Genomic DNA, 16,791 nt, shown 5'->3' on the forward strand with positions numbered 1-16,791 from the left:
ACTGGACTCAAAAAGAGCCTTCTTTAAGTACAGGAATCTACTGCACTCATCTCAATCCATTGGAAGTTGGCCCAAAAAATTTGACCCGAAGAAGATCAGATTACTAATAATGGAACCCTGGAAACCCTTATTTCTAAAAGATAATGGCAAGCATTTTGCCTTACAGGGCTAAAATATCTTTGTGCAAAAACTCCTCAACCAAATTATCAACTCCAGTGTTATTCAAATGTAACTTTTAAAGGGGAAGCGGATAAATGGCTCGGAACTCGTAATAAGGGAGTGGTCAGAATCCCTCGAGGCAAAGAGAAGCTCGGTATCCTTGTTGACTCAAAAATAAACATGTCTTAATCAGGTCAACTTCTTCGTTTAAAGGGTATGAGGGCCAGAGAGAAACGCCCTACATAGTGCCTAATAGGCCATTGTTTTCTGTTTAAAACAAAGGTGCAACTCAATGCTTCAGAAGCTCTAGAAGTAGGTTTACGCAGAAAGAAAATGGCTGACTTCGAATTGTTACACATTGACACAACTTTTAGATTGCCAAGGCAAGCTTATTACTCTCGGACTCGGCACATCTGTGCTTCTTCCTCGGAAGCCAGGCTAATTCAGGCACTCTTAGACCAACATTGTAACAAAATAGCACAGCTTTAAAAACGGGTTATTCTTAATTGCAGTTCACAATTTTTGGATTTGCTTGCATACAATAAATTTGCAAGTTTCCACCTATTACTTGCCACCAAATCGACATTACAAAATAGCAAAAGAAAAGATTGAAGTAGAATTACTAAATTAATAAGCTATTTCTGCGAGATAATAATTTAATAACATTAGTATTTGTTTAGTTCTCGAATGATTTAAGTACTTTAAATTCAAGGCCATTCGTCCGAGAGCTGCATTTACATAAGGTAGAGGAGCTGGTTTGCGTGGTCTTTCATAGTAAAGATTAAATAACTTCAAAATGCCTCTTAAATATATTTTATAAATCAAATTGCTTAGCATAACAGGTCATTATTTGAATACCTTTACATTATACACGTTCGTTGCAGTTTTAACTCTAACTAGACGCCTTAAAATGAAAATCATGGCAATTTTGGGTGTAAAACCGAATTCCTTTTCCTTAGCGTTACTTACAAAATTCTAACTAGGGGTAATGTTCCCTTGAATTGCGGGCTTTCTACTCTATGTAAACCTATACTGTTTCGTAGGGGTCGCTCATTTTTCTGACTGACTGAGTAGTGCCGGCTGTCCTGCCTGCTCCTTTAGGAGAAGTGTTAATTTGACCTTCTCTTAGATTCTAAACCTATTTTTTTGAACTATCAGAAGCAGTGGGTCTTCCACAACTTGGTACACTCAAATGTAAATACATCACATTGCAAAAGAATCCAGAAGGAGTATCGGCAGTTTTTAGAAATGGGAGGAAGTCCGCGACCCCTGACGAAAAAATTTTACCTAGAAAGATGAGAAACCCACCCACTTAATAAGTGTTTTGCAATGAACCTTCTGTTGACTATTGTCTTCAGCAATTCTTTGATCTCTCTTCCCTATCAACCAGAGGAAATTTAATCATAATATCTCTCATGCCATTTTGTGGATCCCATCGCATTTGCTGTGCACTAGACTGGGTACTAGTCCACAGCGAGTGAATTTAATCTACCTATCACCTTTCTTAAGGTAGTCTCACAGATCCGATATTCTGCAATAACTCCCCCTTACCATTTGGTTCGCATCCCAGTAGGGTCCGATGGATGGATGGATGGATGGATGGACGGATGGATGGAGGATGGATGGATGGATGGATGGATGCCATCCTTCTAATACTTTGAGGCCTGATGAACTCTACAATGAATTTCCCGCTGCCATCGTTGCAAATTCAAAGCGCACTTATTCCTCCCCACCTACGTGGTTCGCACTTCAGCGCCGATTAACACAGCTATTCGGGAAATCCACTTATTCACACAATTCTCCAATGAGTGCCGTAGAGTGTCTCTGGCGTGGACGCCCTCCACCCATTCGAAAAAGGCGTCACCTTTTGTTGATCAACCCGAAATCATCAGATCCACGGGTGACGATAAGATTTAGCAGTTTGCTAAGAATTCGGCATTTCTGACGCCCTGTATTCAGTTCACCTTTTCCTGATTTCGTGATTAGGCATATGCTGAAAGGAGAATGCAATAATATTACTTCGGGGGCCGAGTGGATGCACACAGTGCCATGTTACAGAAGGAGGTCGTGATTTCGGGTAGATAAAGCTCAGCAAAGCTTCCACCACTTACCAATGTGCTTTTTTCTGACTGCACCGAAAAAACTCTTCATAAATTACAATTTGCGCTAAAAGGTATAGAAGAGAAACCCAATTCGGTCATATTTTACTTAGTAGAAGTCCGTTGCATCAATCACAAACAACCAATTCCTGTATTATTATGATGCACATTAGTGACTCTTTAAGCTCTGAGAACTAATATAAAAGCTGTTTTAATTCAGCAAATGAGTATTTTTACTTATTTCGACAACAAAGGGAACCCACAAGTCCGCTGCACTGTGTCCCAATACAACGATACATCCAGCCAAAAGGACATTTTGAATAAATCGGGAAGCTGCTGTGTTTAAATAAACACCAAATTTTTTGGTAAAAATTGCAATAAAACAGCAAATTACATCAAGCTAACAATTACTATTTTCCATGATTTTTGTCAAGGCGAAGCAGGGTACTTAGGAGTGATAAATACGGAATAGCATCTTCAAAATATTAAAAACATACATTTTTAAAAAGAATTCAACTAGTTCTCTACTTTTAATTAAAAATTCCCAAGTTACTCTCCCATTAAGCTGTCAAAGGATGTACATGTTAAAACAGATTTGATTTTGATACAATAGATCAAAAGTGCCATATTTTGAGCTGTTTCAAAAATATCCCTGTACTTTTTGGTATAATTAATTGATAAAAGCAGATGGATGTTTTGATAAACAAAGTATGAAATGAAGATATTAGCTGGTCCATATGTACGACAATCTTTATCGCGTATTCTGCCATTTCCACCTTAAGCTAAATTCACCGCCATGAATTTATGTCATTTAAGCCTGCCAGTTATGAAAAACTTTCATCTGCTTTGTTAAAAATGCCTTAAACTCGACTAAAATTTCACCGTGGAGCATTTTGAGGGGGGAGGGGGGTAGAATACGGTTCCAAGGCTGCCGATACTTTCAGTCGAACTCATTGAAATGGATGTGGCGAAGGCGTACATTGTGGTGGATGCACGTAGCACCGAGGCAGACGGTGGCGATTAACGTGGGTGATGTTGCAACACGTTTTGGATGACCCGCTGCCCTTTTGTTACCGGAGGTATTGACATTCAGACAAAAGTCCTGCGTTTTGTGCTCTAGCCCTTGAGGTGTGGCAATAAGGCAATATCCGCAAACCTTCTCTTCGAAAACGGTCAGCGATTCCTTCTTATTCGGATACTGATTTACGACGTCAGAGAAGACTCGAGGCACTGCCATCCTGTCAAAACTTGACGTTTTATGTGATTGAGTCACACCGTTACACCTCAAGCCATCACTGAACCTTCACAAATATATGCACGGCGTTAATTTTATGTTATCACTTTGTAACAACTCGACTCTTTGTGTGGTTGAGTCAGTGCGTTACGCCCTGAGTCTCCACCGAACCCACATGGATGTGTTCACAGCCTTAAGTTCACGCCATCACTGCGGTGGTCAAAACCTTGCAGATCAGTATAAAGATTACCGAATCATTTTGCATTTCGTTTCTTCTTCAATTAGACATCTCCCTTTGGTATTCTTCTTTATTACTCACCAGATGCAGTTATTAAAACCTACTTAGTGCCTTTATGGAGCTATTCACCACAGGTTCATGGAGGCGAAAAGGGCATCTAATTCCAAGGTCAGTGGTGCACCTCCTCGGTGATCCCACTGTACTTGTCTTAAGGGAGGGGGTGATTTGGCCTCTGCTGCATAACAAGATAATTCCAGGGTCAAATCTTTTTTGGTAGAACCCTCCGTTTAAAAGTGGAGCCACTTGTTCAAAGACCTCACTTTTAAGTGATTTCAAGGAGCTGATATTTGCAACTAATCATCCGTACCACTTCTTTCACAATTTATTCATCCATTCTTTTTACCACCAAGCAAACCTCGTAGTCAAGACCATCCGACAAAGGCCTCAAAATGTACGGAAAAGGCCTTTCCATGCAATTCCAGACAGAATCACATTAGGAGTTGTTTAGACGTACATAGGCCGCCCCGCCCTCCCTCAGCTTCAGCTTGAATGGCAGTTGTACTCTTCCCCTCTTAACAGTAACCAAGGCTTTTTGCAAGAGATCCGAAGGAAAGGGCGTGGTTAAGTAGCGAGGTATTCTCCTTTATCAGGAGTGAAAAGGATGGTGAGAGGTGGAATAGGGGAAAGATCCTAAGAGGGTGATGCCAGCGTCTTACTCTCACCTATCAATCCTTCACATGTAAGTGGCACTCATACCCTTGCTGTTACTAATCAGGTAGCAAAATTTAGCAAGCGCTCAGTGGCACGGTTGTCTGCGTTTTTCACCCTCTCCGAATCTTCTACGATCAATGTGGCGAGGCACCCAATTGGAGCCAGTTCGTATAGCCGCCATGCTCCACCCACATTCTTCAAAGTTCAACCACTCGAGGATGGCTTTAGTCGGAAGATAGTAAAGTGTGTGTCACGTTAATGATGGACTCACACTACTCATGCTTTATGACGCATGTGATGTAAACAATCGCCTGCATTTACAAGCCAGGACAAGTTGTCACATATTATTTGTCAAATGGAAGTGGTCACATAGTGCTCTTGGCAACACCATTACAACTCACTCTTTGCATATGACAATTAAATATTATTGCGACGCGTAAATGCTTAACAAATTTCTGAAAACTACTTATTAGTGTGCTCTTCGTTTAAATCTTCCGTCCTTGTGGACCTCACAATCGGGGATACTCAGGAAGCAATGTGGCAGCCGCCCTTCATTTTTGTCAAAACTAACAGCTACCGGAAGCTAAATAGAGTGCAAAATAAGAAGGTTACTAACAAAATCTTAGTCAAAATCTAATTTAATTCTTGTTAAGCCAGTTATTTAAGATGGACAGCTCACCTTTGCTGATTTGCACGAAAAAAGTAACCCCCTACAATATAATAGATTGCAGAGCCCTAAATTTTCTCTCTAACCCTAATAAGAGACACCGAAGTGGTTGAGTGGCTTATCTTTTGTCCACAGAGATTGGCTGGAAAGTTGTGGACATAGCCTTTTGGCCACTATCAAAATGAATTCGCAAACAGCGGTGACCGAATAGCTCGTGTAGTTAAGTGCATATCAAATCAAGTATCAGATTGCTGTAATTAACTTCATTTTTTTTGTTTATTTTTTGCGTTAAATCACTTTTTAACATCGATTCTGTCAAAAAAGTGACACTTTAACTGTCACCCGTGCTAGCAAAAGATATTGGTTACTTATAAATTTATAAGTAGCAAAGTTCCCGGCCAATTGTAGCGTCTTAAATGTTTCACTATGGCCGCACAGTGACTACTTTGGTTTCCTAATTCGAACCTGCAAATTGACAGGAAAGTAGTCGAGAGCACAAATATTAGGCTACCGTAAACAACTCAAATTTATAGTGCTCACAAATTGGAAGCCACCGCCACATTTTTCGGTTAATTAGTAGGTCATGTGACCTACACTAGTAGAAATGTACGACTCCTGTTAAAGATCTCGATCATTAGGTCATATGATCCGAATTGAGGGAGGACTGCATCCTTAAAACTCCTTCAGTGTGTGCTAATTGCGTTTAAGACATGGTGGACCAGTTTTTTCTCCCCCAAACAATGGATCAATTATGTGGCTAGACCCCCACCAGGATGGAGACAAAATGCAGAGTGTGGTTTAGGTTTTTGTATGCGACCACCATGGTGGTTAAAGTGCCCCACTAAAGCACCATTTTGTCTAGGGGTTCTGATGTTAGTGCGTACCCACATATCTGCATGTGGCCGTGACAACGATTAGACCACCACCGGTGTAACAAATAGGCCACTGACATCCCTCCCTTTCTACCTCTTTTCTTGTCATGTCAGAATTAAATTTTTAAAACTTCTCAGGAAAATGGCATTCCTCTTAATTGGTTGACAGGAAAACTGTGTGAGATTTTCGATATACCCACCCACACAACGTAGGAAGGTTTAAGACCTCCTCTGACACTAAGACAGCCAATCTGCCTTCGATTTGCCCAAAAATGCTCAATGGCAAGATGTACCAAAGTACTGATTGAAGTGACGGATGAATGGATGTGCAAATGGATGGCAGAAAACTCGTGGTGACAGTCCCTTTAGAGCTCAAACAGGACTTTTACCCCTCTCAAATTGCAGTTCACGTTTCCTGTTGTGCAGGCCGATGAGAAAAAAACGATTCCTTGAGTAGAATGTGAGGATTTTTGGGTAGGAGAAATTGACTTTATCCCTCTCCCCATGTTAGGTCTTCTCCACTACTTCGCGTCCAGTTGCTCGATAGCTGTTTCCACAAGGTGCTATGCCATAGTGTCTGCGTCAATGGATATTTTAAGAAAATATTTACTTGTTTACATAAAAATGAGAAGAGAAGAAAAATCTTCATTTTACTGATGACATGCTATACGTCGAAGATGTGTTCGGAATCAGACAGATGTTCATAGGAATGACTACCGATGCTGTGAGCTAGGAAATGAGCTATCAGCACCGGTTAGCGCTACCAACACGTCGACGAATGGTCGATGGTCTTTGAATTGTCTCACTGTGGAACGCCTCAACATCTCAGTGCCAAAAGCACACCATTGATAAATAGCCTCTGATAGTAGACTGTCCCACAACATACCTTTTAGCTGTTAAGACACATTCAGCACTTACCACTGTTTCTTGACTCGCAGCTGTAGCAGTCATGTTGGCTGGTCCGAACTCCTTTTATCAGGTTAACCCATTTCAATATGCTTAGCTGAATCCTTTCAAAGTTCTGGTTCTATATGCTTTAAATAAAAAAGCCCCATGACTCAAAACCTTAAATTTTTTTTTCAATTGTTGAATTATTTAATATTTCCTTTTCGATAAGTTAAGCTAACCCTTTCGGTCAGCATATTGTAAAACAAGTGGAGTCGTCTTCTCTGATTAGATAAATTTCGCCAATTATTTATAGATTCAAATAACCCTCAAACACATCACCTGTACATCTGACACACAGATAGAGAAGATAATATGCATCAGTATAGTCTGTACAACAAGCTAGAGCTGTGAATGGAGTCAGAGCACGATTGTTTGAAAGCCTGCGCGCGAAACTACTAACGCTGCGATTTGATTGGTCAGTGCAGGGACGAGGGGAGGGGGTGTTGGGTAACAATTATGTCTCCGCGCCTACAGCAGGAAAGGGGTGTGGTTGTGCATCATCGATCGTGAAAGAGGAGCCACTGGTGGTAGATGCAAACGCTTGATATGGCCCTTCTCTCTCAGATGTGGAACCCGGATCCGCTTCGAAGATGACCTCCGTCTGTTGACGTTGCTGTTGCTGCTGTTGAGTTGGTGGAGGAGGGGGTTGGCTACTATTTGAGGAGGGAATTTCCTCCCGAAAAGCGCCCGCACGTTGACTTCCATCCATTGCACTCCTGATGGTTATCGTCTGATTGGCTGATTGGACAGCGGTTTCTGTGACATCCGAGCGGGGATGAATAAATAACAAGGCAGCGATCTCAAAAGTTTTTTGCCTTTAAAACCCCAAAAATTTAAAATAATTAACTGTCTCATATCATAGTGCTGCACTGATAGAGAATTTTTACCGGAAATGCATTATACTGCTTGAATACATCATGAGTAGTTCGTGCAAGTAATGTTTAACTTCATTAAATTTAGGCGCTATCCCAGATTCTGAATTGGTAAAATTCTTGTGATTGCCTGAATGCAAAACCCCTGGAGGATAATGTACCACCACATCCACAGAATACCTGATATACAGTGAGCTAGGCGACAGTGCAATTCGCTGGCGGAACCTTTGGCCACTTCACACCCCATAACAACAAAGTTTCAACTACAACAGGACGGCGTGGATGGCATTCTTGTATGCATTTGGACGGGTCTCAAACCAGACACCTGATCCAGAACGCCTTATCAATACTTAACCACCCGGCTTAAACCCGTACCTTAAAACTTGCAGCTCTTAGGGGCAGCCTTATGCCCCGTAGTGACAAAGGAAAAGCAGTCTGCTCTAGGATGGTCAGGCTCACTGACACATAGTTGTTTTGGTAATAAATTTGAAGGTCAGTTGGTATATATAAAGCTCTGAGTGGATGTTTAAAGTCCAAAGCCATCCAACTCACCACTCTTACCGGCATCACGTTTGACGTCATTTGGACACGCAATTTTGTTATCACAATTGAGCTGTTGAAAGTTTTTTACCTCCTCCGCGACTTCAGGTCTCAATTGAGAGATACTTAACTGATGCAGCTGACTTCGCCATACATGAGCCACAGGTCCGGAGTACAACGACTCATCAACAACCTTGGGCATCACAGCGCCTCCGATTTTTGTGTGTCTTTGACTACCAGCTAATGCGAAGTCTGCTTCCATTGGGTCACCAGGATGAAAAGGGAGGCCTCTCACCATATAAGGGTATCTGTAGGCACCCCAGCCACCATTACTTCCTCCAACTCCCCCTCCACCTCCGCCGCCTATACCTCCTCCACTACCACAGCAGTATTCGTCTGCACGCCCCCTTTCAATTTGAAATCGAGTTTGATAGGTGTTCGGTGAGTTGAAGTCCTCTGAGGAAGTGTATCCCAGGTGATCGGAATGTTGAGAGGTTAGGGGATGACACAGGCCCCCTGGGCGACCTTGAGGAGGGTAACAGGGCTGTTGATAGGCTCCGTTTATTGGCGGTGTCATAGCAACCATAGCGGCAGCTGCTGCTGCCGCCGCTGCCACTGCAGATACTCTTTCAGGGCTGTACATGTGATGACCTTGACTGTTACCATGAAAAACTCGGCCATTTTCAAGACCATAGTAACCTCCAATGTAGCTCTGTCCGGGAATTGTGGATTTTTCCTCAAAGTGACTGAAACTCTGCCAGAAGGGAAGAACTGCACGAGGCGCCTTTTCCTCATAGTAGGCATCGTAATTTGCACTTCGATGGTATTGCTCAAATGTACTGCTTACATTGTTACTAGTAGTATTTGTTGTGGTAACCGTATTGTTACTGCTGTTACTGCTATTTCCCGACTGCTCCGCATTTCTAGCCCCTTCTAGAGAATCGACTCGGGTCTGTTCAAGTGCTTCGCTTTGATTCACCGTGGCATTATTCACTTGAGCTTCTGAGACGGATAAATGGGCATTCAAGTCCTGTAGAGAGCGCGCCCTTTTGGTTGGATGTTGTGGAAAGACAGTTTCATTCCAAGATACAGGCTCCGCAGCAGTCAATGAAGGCTCTCGTATGTCTGCCGGTTGTGGGACATTATTCACGGGCATTAGATATGGAAAGAAATTACTCATTGTTGTCGCTGTTGCCGCGGTTGTCGCCTCTTCTGCCAGCAATGCTGTCGGTAGTACCGATTTCTCCTCAATTCCAGCCTGTAGAAGTAGGGCAAAAATTTGCATGAAATTTAACTCCGTGTTATGTAACAATCCTTGTACCGGCCAGTCATGCTCACCACCCTCCTTCCACCGCCCTCTTACCGCCCTGCTGCAAGTGCGATCATGTAACGTTGTGGCGTATTGCTTAACCTCATTAAATCATTGCAGCTTTGGGGAGGAATACAGGCGGAGTTAGTTAGTTAGGTAGCAAGCCCGCTAGTTAACAAAATGAACAGGTTGTTACATCGTCCTCATGTTTGTTGTGTGCTCATCGGAGTTGCTAGCACTACTCCGGTCTCCACCCAGTTAAGTTTGTTGTTGATCACCTCTAGACTAAAATAAATTTTTGCTCATTTAGGCATCACTTACAAATGTCAGAAATTCTCTTATTTAATCCCTAACTGATCCCTAGTTTTCCCTATTTTGGGGAAAGAGAAGGCGTAAATTTTGGTGAGAATACGAGTTCGACTTTTGCAGTCTATATAAGTAGTATGTAACCAACTCCCCAAAAAGTCGTATAGTTTTTTGAATTAGCTTGCTCTAAAGCCTGGTTACACATCAGTTATTTGGTGCGGTAGCCTTTACTGAGTCCTTAAGCCCTTAGCTGTCTGAAGAATGTTTGACATCTGAATGTGTCACCCAGAAATTATGTTCGAGTATCATTCCTAACTGACCTGTTACAAACAAATTTCTTCAATGCCTAAATTGCGAAATCAAGAACTTATTTTTACTCGCATTAGCACAGCCTCACAACCGCCCAGACTATCAGGTGATAGTTTTGACGACTTGATGTGTTCTCCAATTCCTTCACATGTGTTGTTACATGACTGACTACTTGACTTCGGAATGAGTTTTACTGCAAAGCGACATTCATAGCCCAACACTAGGCGAGCAAGAACTTATTATTTGTTGTTCCCAAACGAACCACTCACTACCCCAATCCACATGTTTAAGGTGCGCGCCAATTTATCGCTTGGAAACATTGCCAACGCAATTGTCCACCATAAACCTTCTCCTGCTGATTCGACTTAATTCAACTGCGGGGAAGAAAAAACTTCTTTCAGAGGAACTACCCGGAGAGATAAGATTGGTAGACAGTCGAAAGACGTCACACCTCTCCTCCTTCTCTCCCTTTTTATGACAGAGTTCCTCAAAGTGGCAAATGATTGTGTCCTTGTCTCACGCGATATCCACCTTAAGCAGGTCCTTCCTGGAAGCGAGGTTTGGCCTGTGGTCTCTTTCCCTGTCAGCTCTGGGGTATAGCCTACCTCAACTTGAAGGGGTAGACCAGCGGCATTACCTAGCTAAAGATTTTGAATCTCTGTAACTAGACTAAGTTATTTTACCACAAAAGGGGAGCAAAAATGCAATTTGGAAAAAAAAACACCAGCTTTTTGTAGAGATCCTCCCTGCAGGGCATCGACTACGGCAGCCAATCAGATGTCACCAATGTTTGAACTACCAAGCTGACAGAAACATTTGACATAAATTAAGCAGAAAAAGTGTGACCATCTTGTCATAACACAAATTTTTCTTTTGCGAGGTAGCTGTCATTATTTGAAAAAAAGGACGTCAAGAAGTTTCTGGTGTGATCTACAAATAACATTGAGAAGGTGTAAAATGACCTAACTCACCATATCTCGTAGGGTCTTCTCCGTGTCTTTCCTCACATTAATCAAGCGACAGGGGTCACAAGGACAATTTCTATAGGGGCAAGACTTCTTGTGACCTTTCCACGTCACCGCAACATTGTGATTTCGGCATCTACGACAATGCGGACCGGCCACCGTCCTCCCACCAATCAGTGCTTGACCGTCGACCTTGACGCTGGGAGTCATTAAAGAGGGTAGTACTCGGGCTCCATCAATCCTCAGCTCCCGAGGTAGAGGCAATTGAAGAAGGGTATTAGGTCGAAGACCTGCCAGACGAGGACGTGAATGTTCGTCACGAGATCCACGAGAATGAGTGGTGTTAGTGGAACCGCTGGAGCCTCCGGAATGACCTTTTTGATCTCGGTAGAGGGCTATTTGTCTGGCAACAACCTTTGTACAGAGGAGGGGAACAATATAAATTTATCCATTCTATATTAGTTTCATAAACATTGTTGCAATTCAGCAAAGAAAAATTCTTTTTACTGAGCACTTAAATAAGTGGATTTCTTTGTCTCTGTAGTGTAAACTTCCGGGTCAGTTTGTCTTCAAACAAGATCTAATAACAAAATCCTATCTCTGTGACTGACTGGAGAAGGAGAAACTAAATGGAGACAGGAGAAGTCCAGCCATTTGACAAACTGACAAGCCAAGGGGTGGTGAGTCTAAATATTCTAGCATGGAGCTGCCTTCGATATTGACGTGAGCAGAAGATGCCTCCTCCACTTATCCGTTAGTTTAGATGATCGGATAGTGTAGAAAGAAAAAGTAAGGTCGGACTTTTATCTTGGTAAAGTTGCTTTAAGTCACATCCTAGGAGGAATCATTAGCACTGTTTGTAGAGCCCTCTGGCTGTCTTTTAGCAACGCAAATTCCTTTAACTCTACTCTAAATTTGAATGCAATTGATCTGACTACACAGCGACCAGAAACAAAACCATGGGCAGCTCCACGAGAAAAAGAGAAAAAGTAGTGAGATTTTGTATTGTGGCGACATTTGTTTTAATTATGTGGGCTCTTAAATCCTCACATCCCCTACTTTTACATGATGACATCCCTTCCAGCCGTGTCTTGGGCCTCTCAGCTGTTCTTTTATTACTGGTGGTCACTACCAAACCGTCAGAAAAGCTCCACCAGGAATGGAACGGTCAGTGTGAGCTCTTAGAAATGATAAGGTTAGTTGGAAAGAGTTAAAGAGAGGACGAGATTGACGACAAACAACGATTTCTTGGTTACCATGCAATACAAAAGACATTGCTCCTCACACAAGTCAATCACTTGTTATACAGTCCAACTGACAAGACATTTTTAAAATTAATTGGAAGAAAGCACAAAAATGACTGATAATTTTTAAGCCTATTACTAATTGCTTAGCGATTTTGACGGTTTTGCTACATCCGTCACTAAGACGAATGCTGTTGTCAAGATTGAAGGACCTGCAGGAAAGCCTCGAAACCGAGTTTAGCAAGCCGCATTGAGCAAACAAACCTTAGTCACGTCCATCACATTCAGCCAATCGAAACAAGTTGCCGGTCATGGAACCACTCACCTTCCTGCCCTGATCCACTAGTCTGCACTTCAAACACCGACACTGAAGGTAGGGGCAGGCTCGCTTATGCCTCTTGACTGGCACGGCTTGACCATGAGCCTTACATTTGCGGCACATATAAGAGGCTCGAGAAACTACTCCTGTTCCGCCTCCCCCTCCTCCTCCCCCATCCACCTCGGATGTTGTCTTTCCGGAATCCTCTGTAGACGAGACTGACTCCTTTCGACATCTTCCGCTAGTTTTTGATTGCTGTTGCGGAGCTTGCGGAGGAGGTGGTAGCGGCGGTACAATATGATGATCCATTCGCACGCTAGTGTGCTGTCTTGTGGTTCCACTCTCAAAGGTGTAGCTCTCAAACAACGAATGCATTGCATGAGCTCTTGTTAGAGTCCCACTGCACTCAGACGGTGGCGGGGCAGGAGGAGGAGGCAGGGGCGCAACAGGAGGTGGTTGTAATGGTGGATGCGGGGTTAAAGGTCCGAAGGCATGATGGTGACAGGGAAAGTGCTGATGAGGGAGAGAGTTTCCCAGTCGAGGTAAAGAGAAGGCTGCATATTCACCGACTCCTCCACCATCATTTCCGCCTTCAAAATGCCCAGCCGATGTGGTTGAGGTGAAGTAAGCTGATGCATTTCCACTGTTACTGCCACAAACAACTCTTCTTGCAGTGGCGGTGAAACCTGGCTCGACCTTGAGACTCTGGTTTAACCAATCCCGTGGGGTGGGATTGGTCTCTAGTGCCGCTCTACAAAAAAGGGAGAAAATTTATTGCTCTTTTGTCATTCCTTTTATTGCAGGGTTCGTTCCAGCAGAGAAAGGTAACAAAGACTGGTAGGTAGGAGGAGAGGATAGGTAAAATGATGCTTCAACCCCCAACTCATAGAGACTATTAAGTCTCGGTTGATTTTAGCTCCTATCGAGGCGCTGTGGGACATCTATGCATATATATTAAAGTTTCAATCAGACTACTAAACTTGACAACGTTCTTAGAGAGGACGGGCAGCCACGTAAACCAATGATATTTTCATTTGCGAATAACCACTGGAGCATAAATTTTGTGTAGTTTAGTTACGATGGCGCGTAAGCAGGTCAGGTCCCATGAATTTGTGTGTGAGCAAGGGAGAGGTGCGAAGATAATTTATCGGCGTCTTCTCAGCTGCTTCACACCCACCTGCCTAGTCTCCTCGATTTGAGCAGTATGCTACTCACCCCATCCCTCTTTCTCTTTCCCCTCCAAAGACCTGCTTCGTGGACTGAGAGACAGAAAGGAAGGAGGGAGAAGGTAAGTTCTAGTCGCTGGGCTCACAATATAGACAGATGGTTGCAAGGATTCGTAAAACTCGGTTGTGTGAAGTAGCCAATCAGATTAAAGTGCCTCCGACCATTTTATTAGCCTTGGAAACTAAGATTGAATTCTTACCCCACTTATTCACCCACACATATCCAGTAATACTAGAGCTACGCTTAGGTGAAGACATTTGGTGCAAAAAAGAAAAGAAAGCAAACAATAATTTGTTACGTACCGATCCATGGATCACTACAATTCGAAGGCTATTGGAAGTACTACAATAACGCAAAACAATGGACGAGCTCGAAGAAATATTGGCTGAGTGAATGAATGAATGAGGAACGAATTGAAATGTTGTTGCTCTTCCTTCGTTACAAAAGAAACAATGTTACGAGATAGTCTAGCTGACAGTGCGTTAATTTTGTTACAGTGGGAAAAGGCAAAGTCACTAGCAGTACGCATTTCAAGCTTAAACGCGCACGCCCGACATCGCGAGCCAATTGGCGCACAGCTCAGTGCGCACGTGTATGCAGTAAGCCTACCCCGAATTTGGCCTTTGCGCACGCTCATCTCCCACCGACCAATGGGAGGGCGCGAGTCTTGAGGCCCAATCAGGCGCTAGGGAGTGAATGCATAATGTATTCGTCTAGCCTGGAGGCTGTTGAGAAGCCGGATGATTGGTGAATTAAGGGGTTTTAAGGGATCTTTTTCACGCCCAACCGCCTGTTTGTAACAAAAATAGGAGAAAAATACTCATAAAATGTGGCAATGGGACCTGCTTTTCTTCTTTTAGCTAGTAAAAAACCGCTACATTTGGAACAAATTTGTAGGGTTTTAACAGAAAGCAAGAATAATAGGAATCAGAACAATGAATATTGAAGACTGTTAGTGAGTTTGCAATTTTAGCTCAATATGCTACAATTGGTCATGCTTAAGTGCTTTGAAAGAATCACTTTTCTTGGGAAAGGGTAATGACGAAGCAAGTGATTCTGGCTGTTGTCTTTGCATAGTTGAGCATAAAGTGTCGCATTTTCCGAAGATCTGCCATGGAGACAATTCTATCAGTGGTTTTCACAAAATGCTTAATGTTCACCTCAATTTTCGAAAGATATACGCCTTTATTGTTAATTCATTTCGGCCCAGTCGGCAGCCAATTTCAGGTAAAAATGAGTGTCTTCAAAAGGATAAATGAGTTTTTAAATACACGTCCTCGTGCCTTAAAGAACTAATACTCTTTTAAGTTAGGAAACTTTATTAAGCGTGTATTCTGGAGGTTCACGAGCTGAGAACTGTGTTAGCTACCTAATATGATCCATAGAAACCTTTGAAAATAACCACTCTACTGATTAAAAGCCGTAAATGGTGGTCATTTTGGGGTTGTTTTTGAAGATCTTTATTAGACATTTACATATTTACAAATGAAAGATGGGATCGAACAGCACCATGTGGTGAAATTGCAGAAGACTTCACAACTGCGACCGCTTTCCCATCCCCATGCACAGACGCACGCACTCATGCACATACCCACACGCATGTAAGGAGAGGTAGGGAGGAAGGGGTGAGGCCCGCATGCCTACCTACCGAAGTGTGTGATTTTGTCGCAAATGTCACACGCGTGGACGCACCATCTAGGATGTGTGCGTGTGGATGTGTGCGGTTGGCGTCGATTTGGGTCGAAAATGCCCACAACTCTGGGGAGAATGTTACGTGCCGAAATCGGCCTCTCTCTCTCTCTCTCTCTCTCCTTCCTCCTCCTACCTCGAGCGTGTGAACTTTTCCTACCTTCCACTCACGCCGTCCCTAATTCAGTAGTATGTTCAGTAAAAGACCAAATTAGTTATTAAGAATAACTTTTTCTTAAAAAAAGGAAAAACAGTGCTTAACTTTGCTTTTTACCAAAGTATCAATTGGAAAAATTGGAGCCGTTTTTAACTACTGCGATCATCTGACTTATGCAGGTAGCCAGAATGGTGAAAAAATTCAATTTTTTTTCAAAAATAAACATTTTATAAGTGATTTTTTTCACTGTGAACAATCGTTATTTTTCAATTAATGAATGCTTGAACTTATGTGGATGCTTGTGAAATTCACCGTGCTGTAACATGGAAAATGTAAATTTCTGATCAATGCTATTTAATGGAAAAATTTTGTACCTAAAACTTTCAAATTTTTAGGCATTTTCGACATGAAATTTTACTATTATCATGCCATAAAATACAATAAACCAGCGTTTGGATTATACGTTGTCCTAATTACCGAAAAAAGTGACACGAGACTTGTCAACTTTGACGTCACTCCACGCAGGGGACTTGATGGACAAAATTTGTTTCCAAATCACTTTGCGATGAAGATCAAAAGAGGACAAAATTATAGGAATAATGAAGTACTGAAATAGAAGCATAAAGCTTCTCGGCTACTCCCAGAACACACCTTGCTTTAAAGGTAAGGGTATCGTTAACGAACAAAGGAGATGAAAGGCAGTAACCAGAGGATTATGACGCCCAGGGTAGTAAGAGAATTTAAGAGTCTAATTAATGCAACAAAGGCCGTCCGTGAGCGAGAACCAACGAGTTTGATCTCGTCAATTCCATCCCAATGAATGCTCTCTCCTCAGATTCAATAAAATCGTGTTACTCAAGGGTAAAATGAGAATTTTACAATCGACAACTAGAACATGACTGAAAACAGATTTTCTGAGGCAACAT

General features: G+C 42.5%; 2 protein-coding genes across 2 annotated transcripts; both read right to left on the reverse strand. All coding sequences in view use genetic code 11, as the record gives it.

Annotated features, from left to right (window-relative positions):
- Positions 1 to 1,209: 1,209 nt before the first annotated feature.
- On the reverse strand, positions 1,210 to 3,495 carry EGR_05354 (hypothetical protein; the record flags this gene model as incomplete). The annotated part of the gene is made up of 2 exons (XM_024494603.1): positions 1,210 to 1,254; positions 3,238 to 3,495. The coding sequence occupies 2 exons, from the start codon at positions 3,493 to 3,495 to the stop codon at positions 1,210 to 1,212; spliced, it is 303 nt and encodes a 100-aa protein (XP_024350930.1).
- Positions 3,496 to 7,382: 3,887 nt separating this feature from the next.
- On the reverse strand, positions 7,383 to 12,915 carry EGR_05355 (Doublesex- and mab-3-related transcription factor; the record flags this gene model as incomplete). The annotated part of the gene is made up of 4 exons (XM_024494604.1): positions 7,383 to 7,684; positions 8,353 to 9,598; positions 11,236 to 11,643; positions 12,799 to 12,915. The coding sequence occupies 4 exons, from the start codon at positions 12,913 to 12,915 to the stop codon at positions 7,383 to 7,385; spliced, it is 2,073 nt and encodes a 690-aa protein (XP_024350931.1).
- Positions 12,916 to 16,791: the final 3,876 nt, after the last annotated feature.

The sequence above is a fragment of the Echinococcus granulosus genome (assembly GCF_000524195.1).
Source record: "Echinococcus granulosus chromosome Unknown EG_S00039, whole genome shotgun sequence".
NCBI lineage: Eukaryota > Metazoa > Platyhelminthes > Cestoda > Cyclophyllidea > Taeniidae > Echinococcus > Echinococcus granulosus.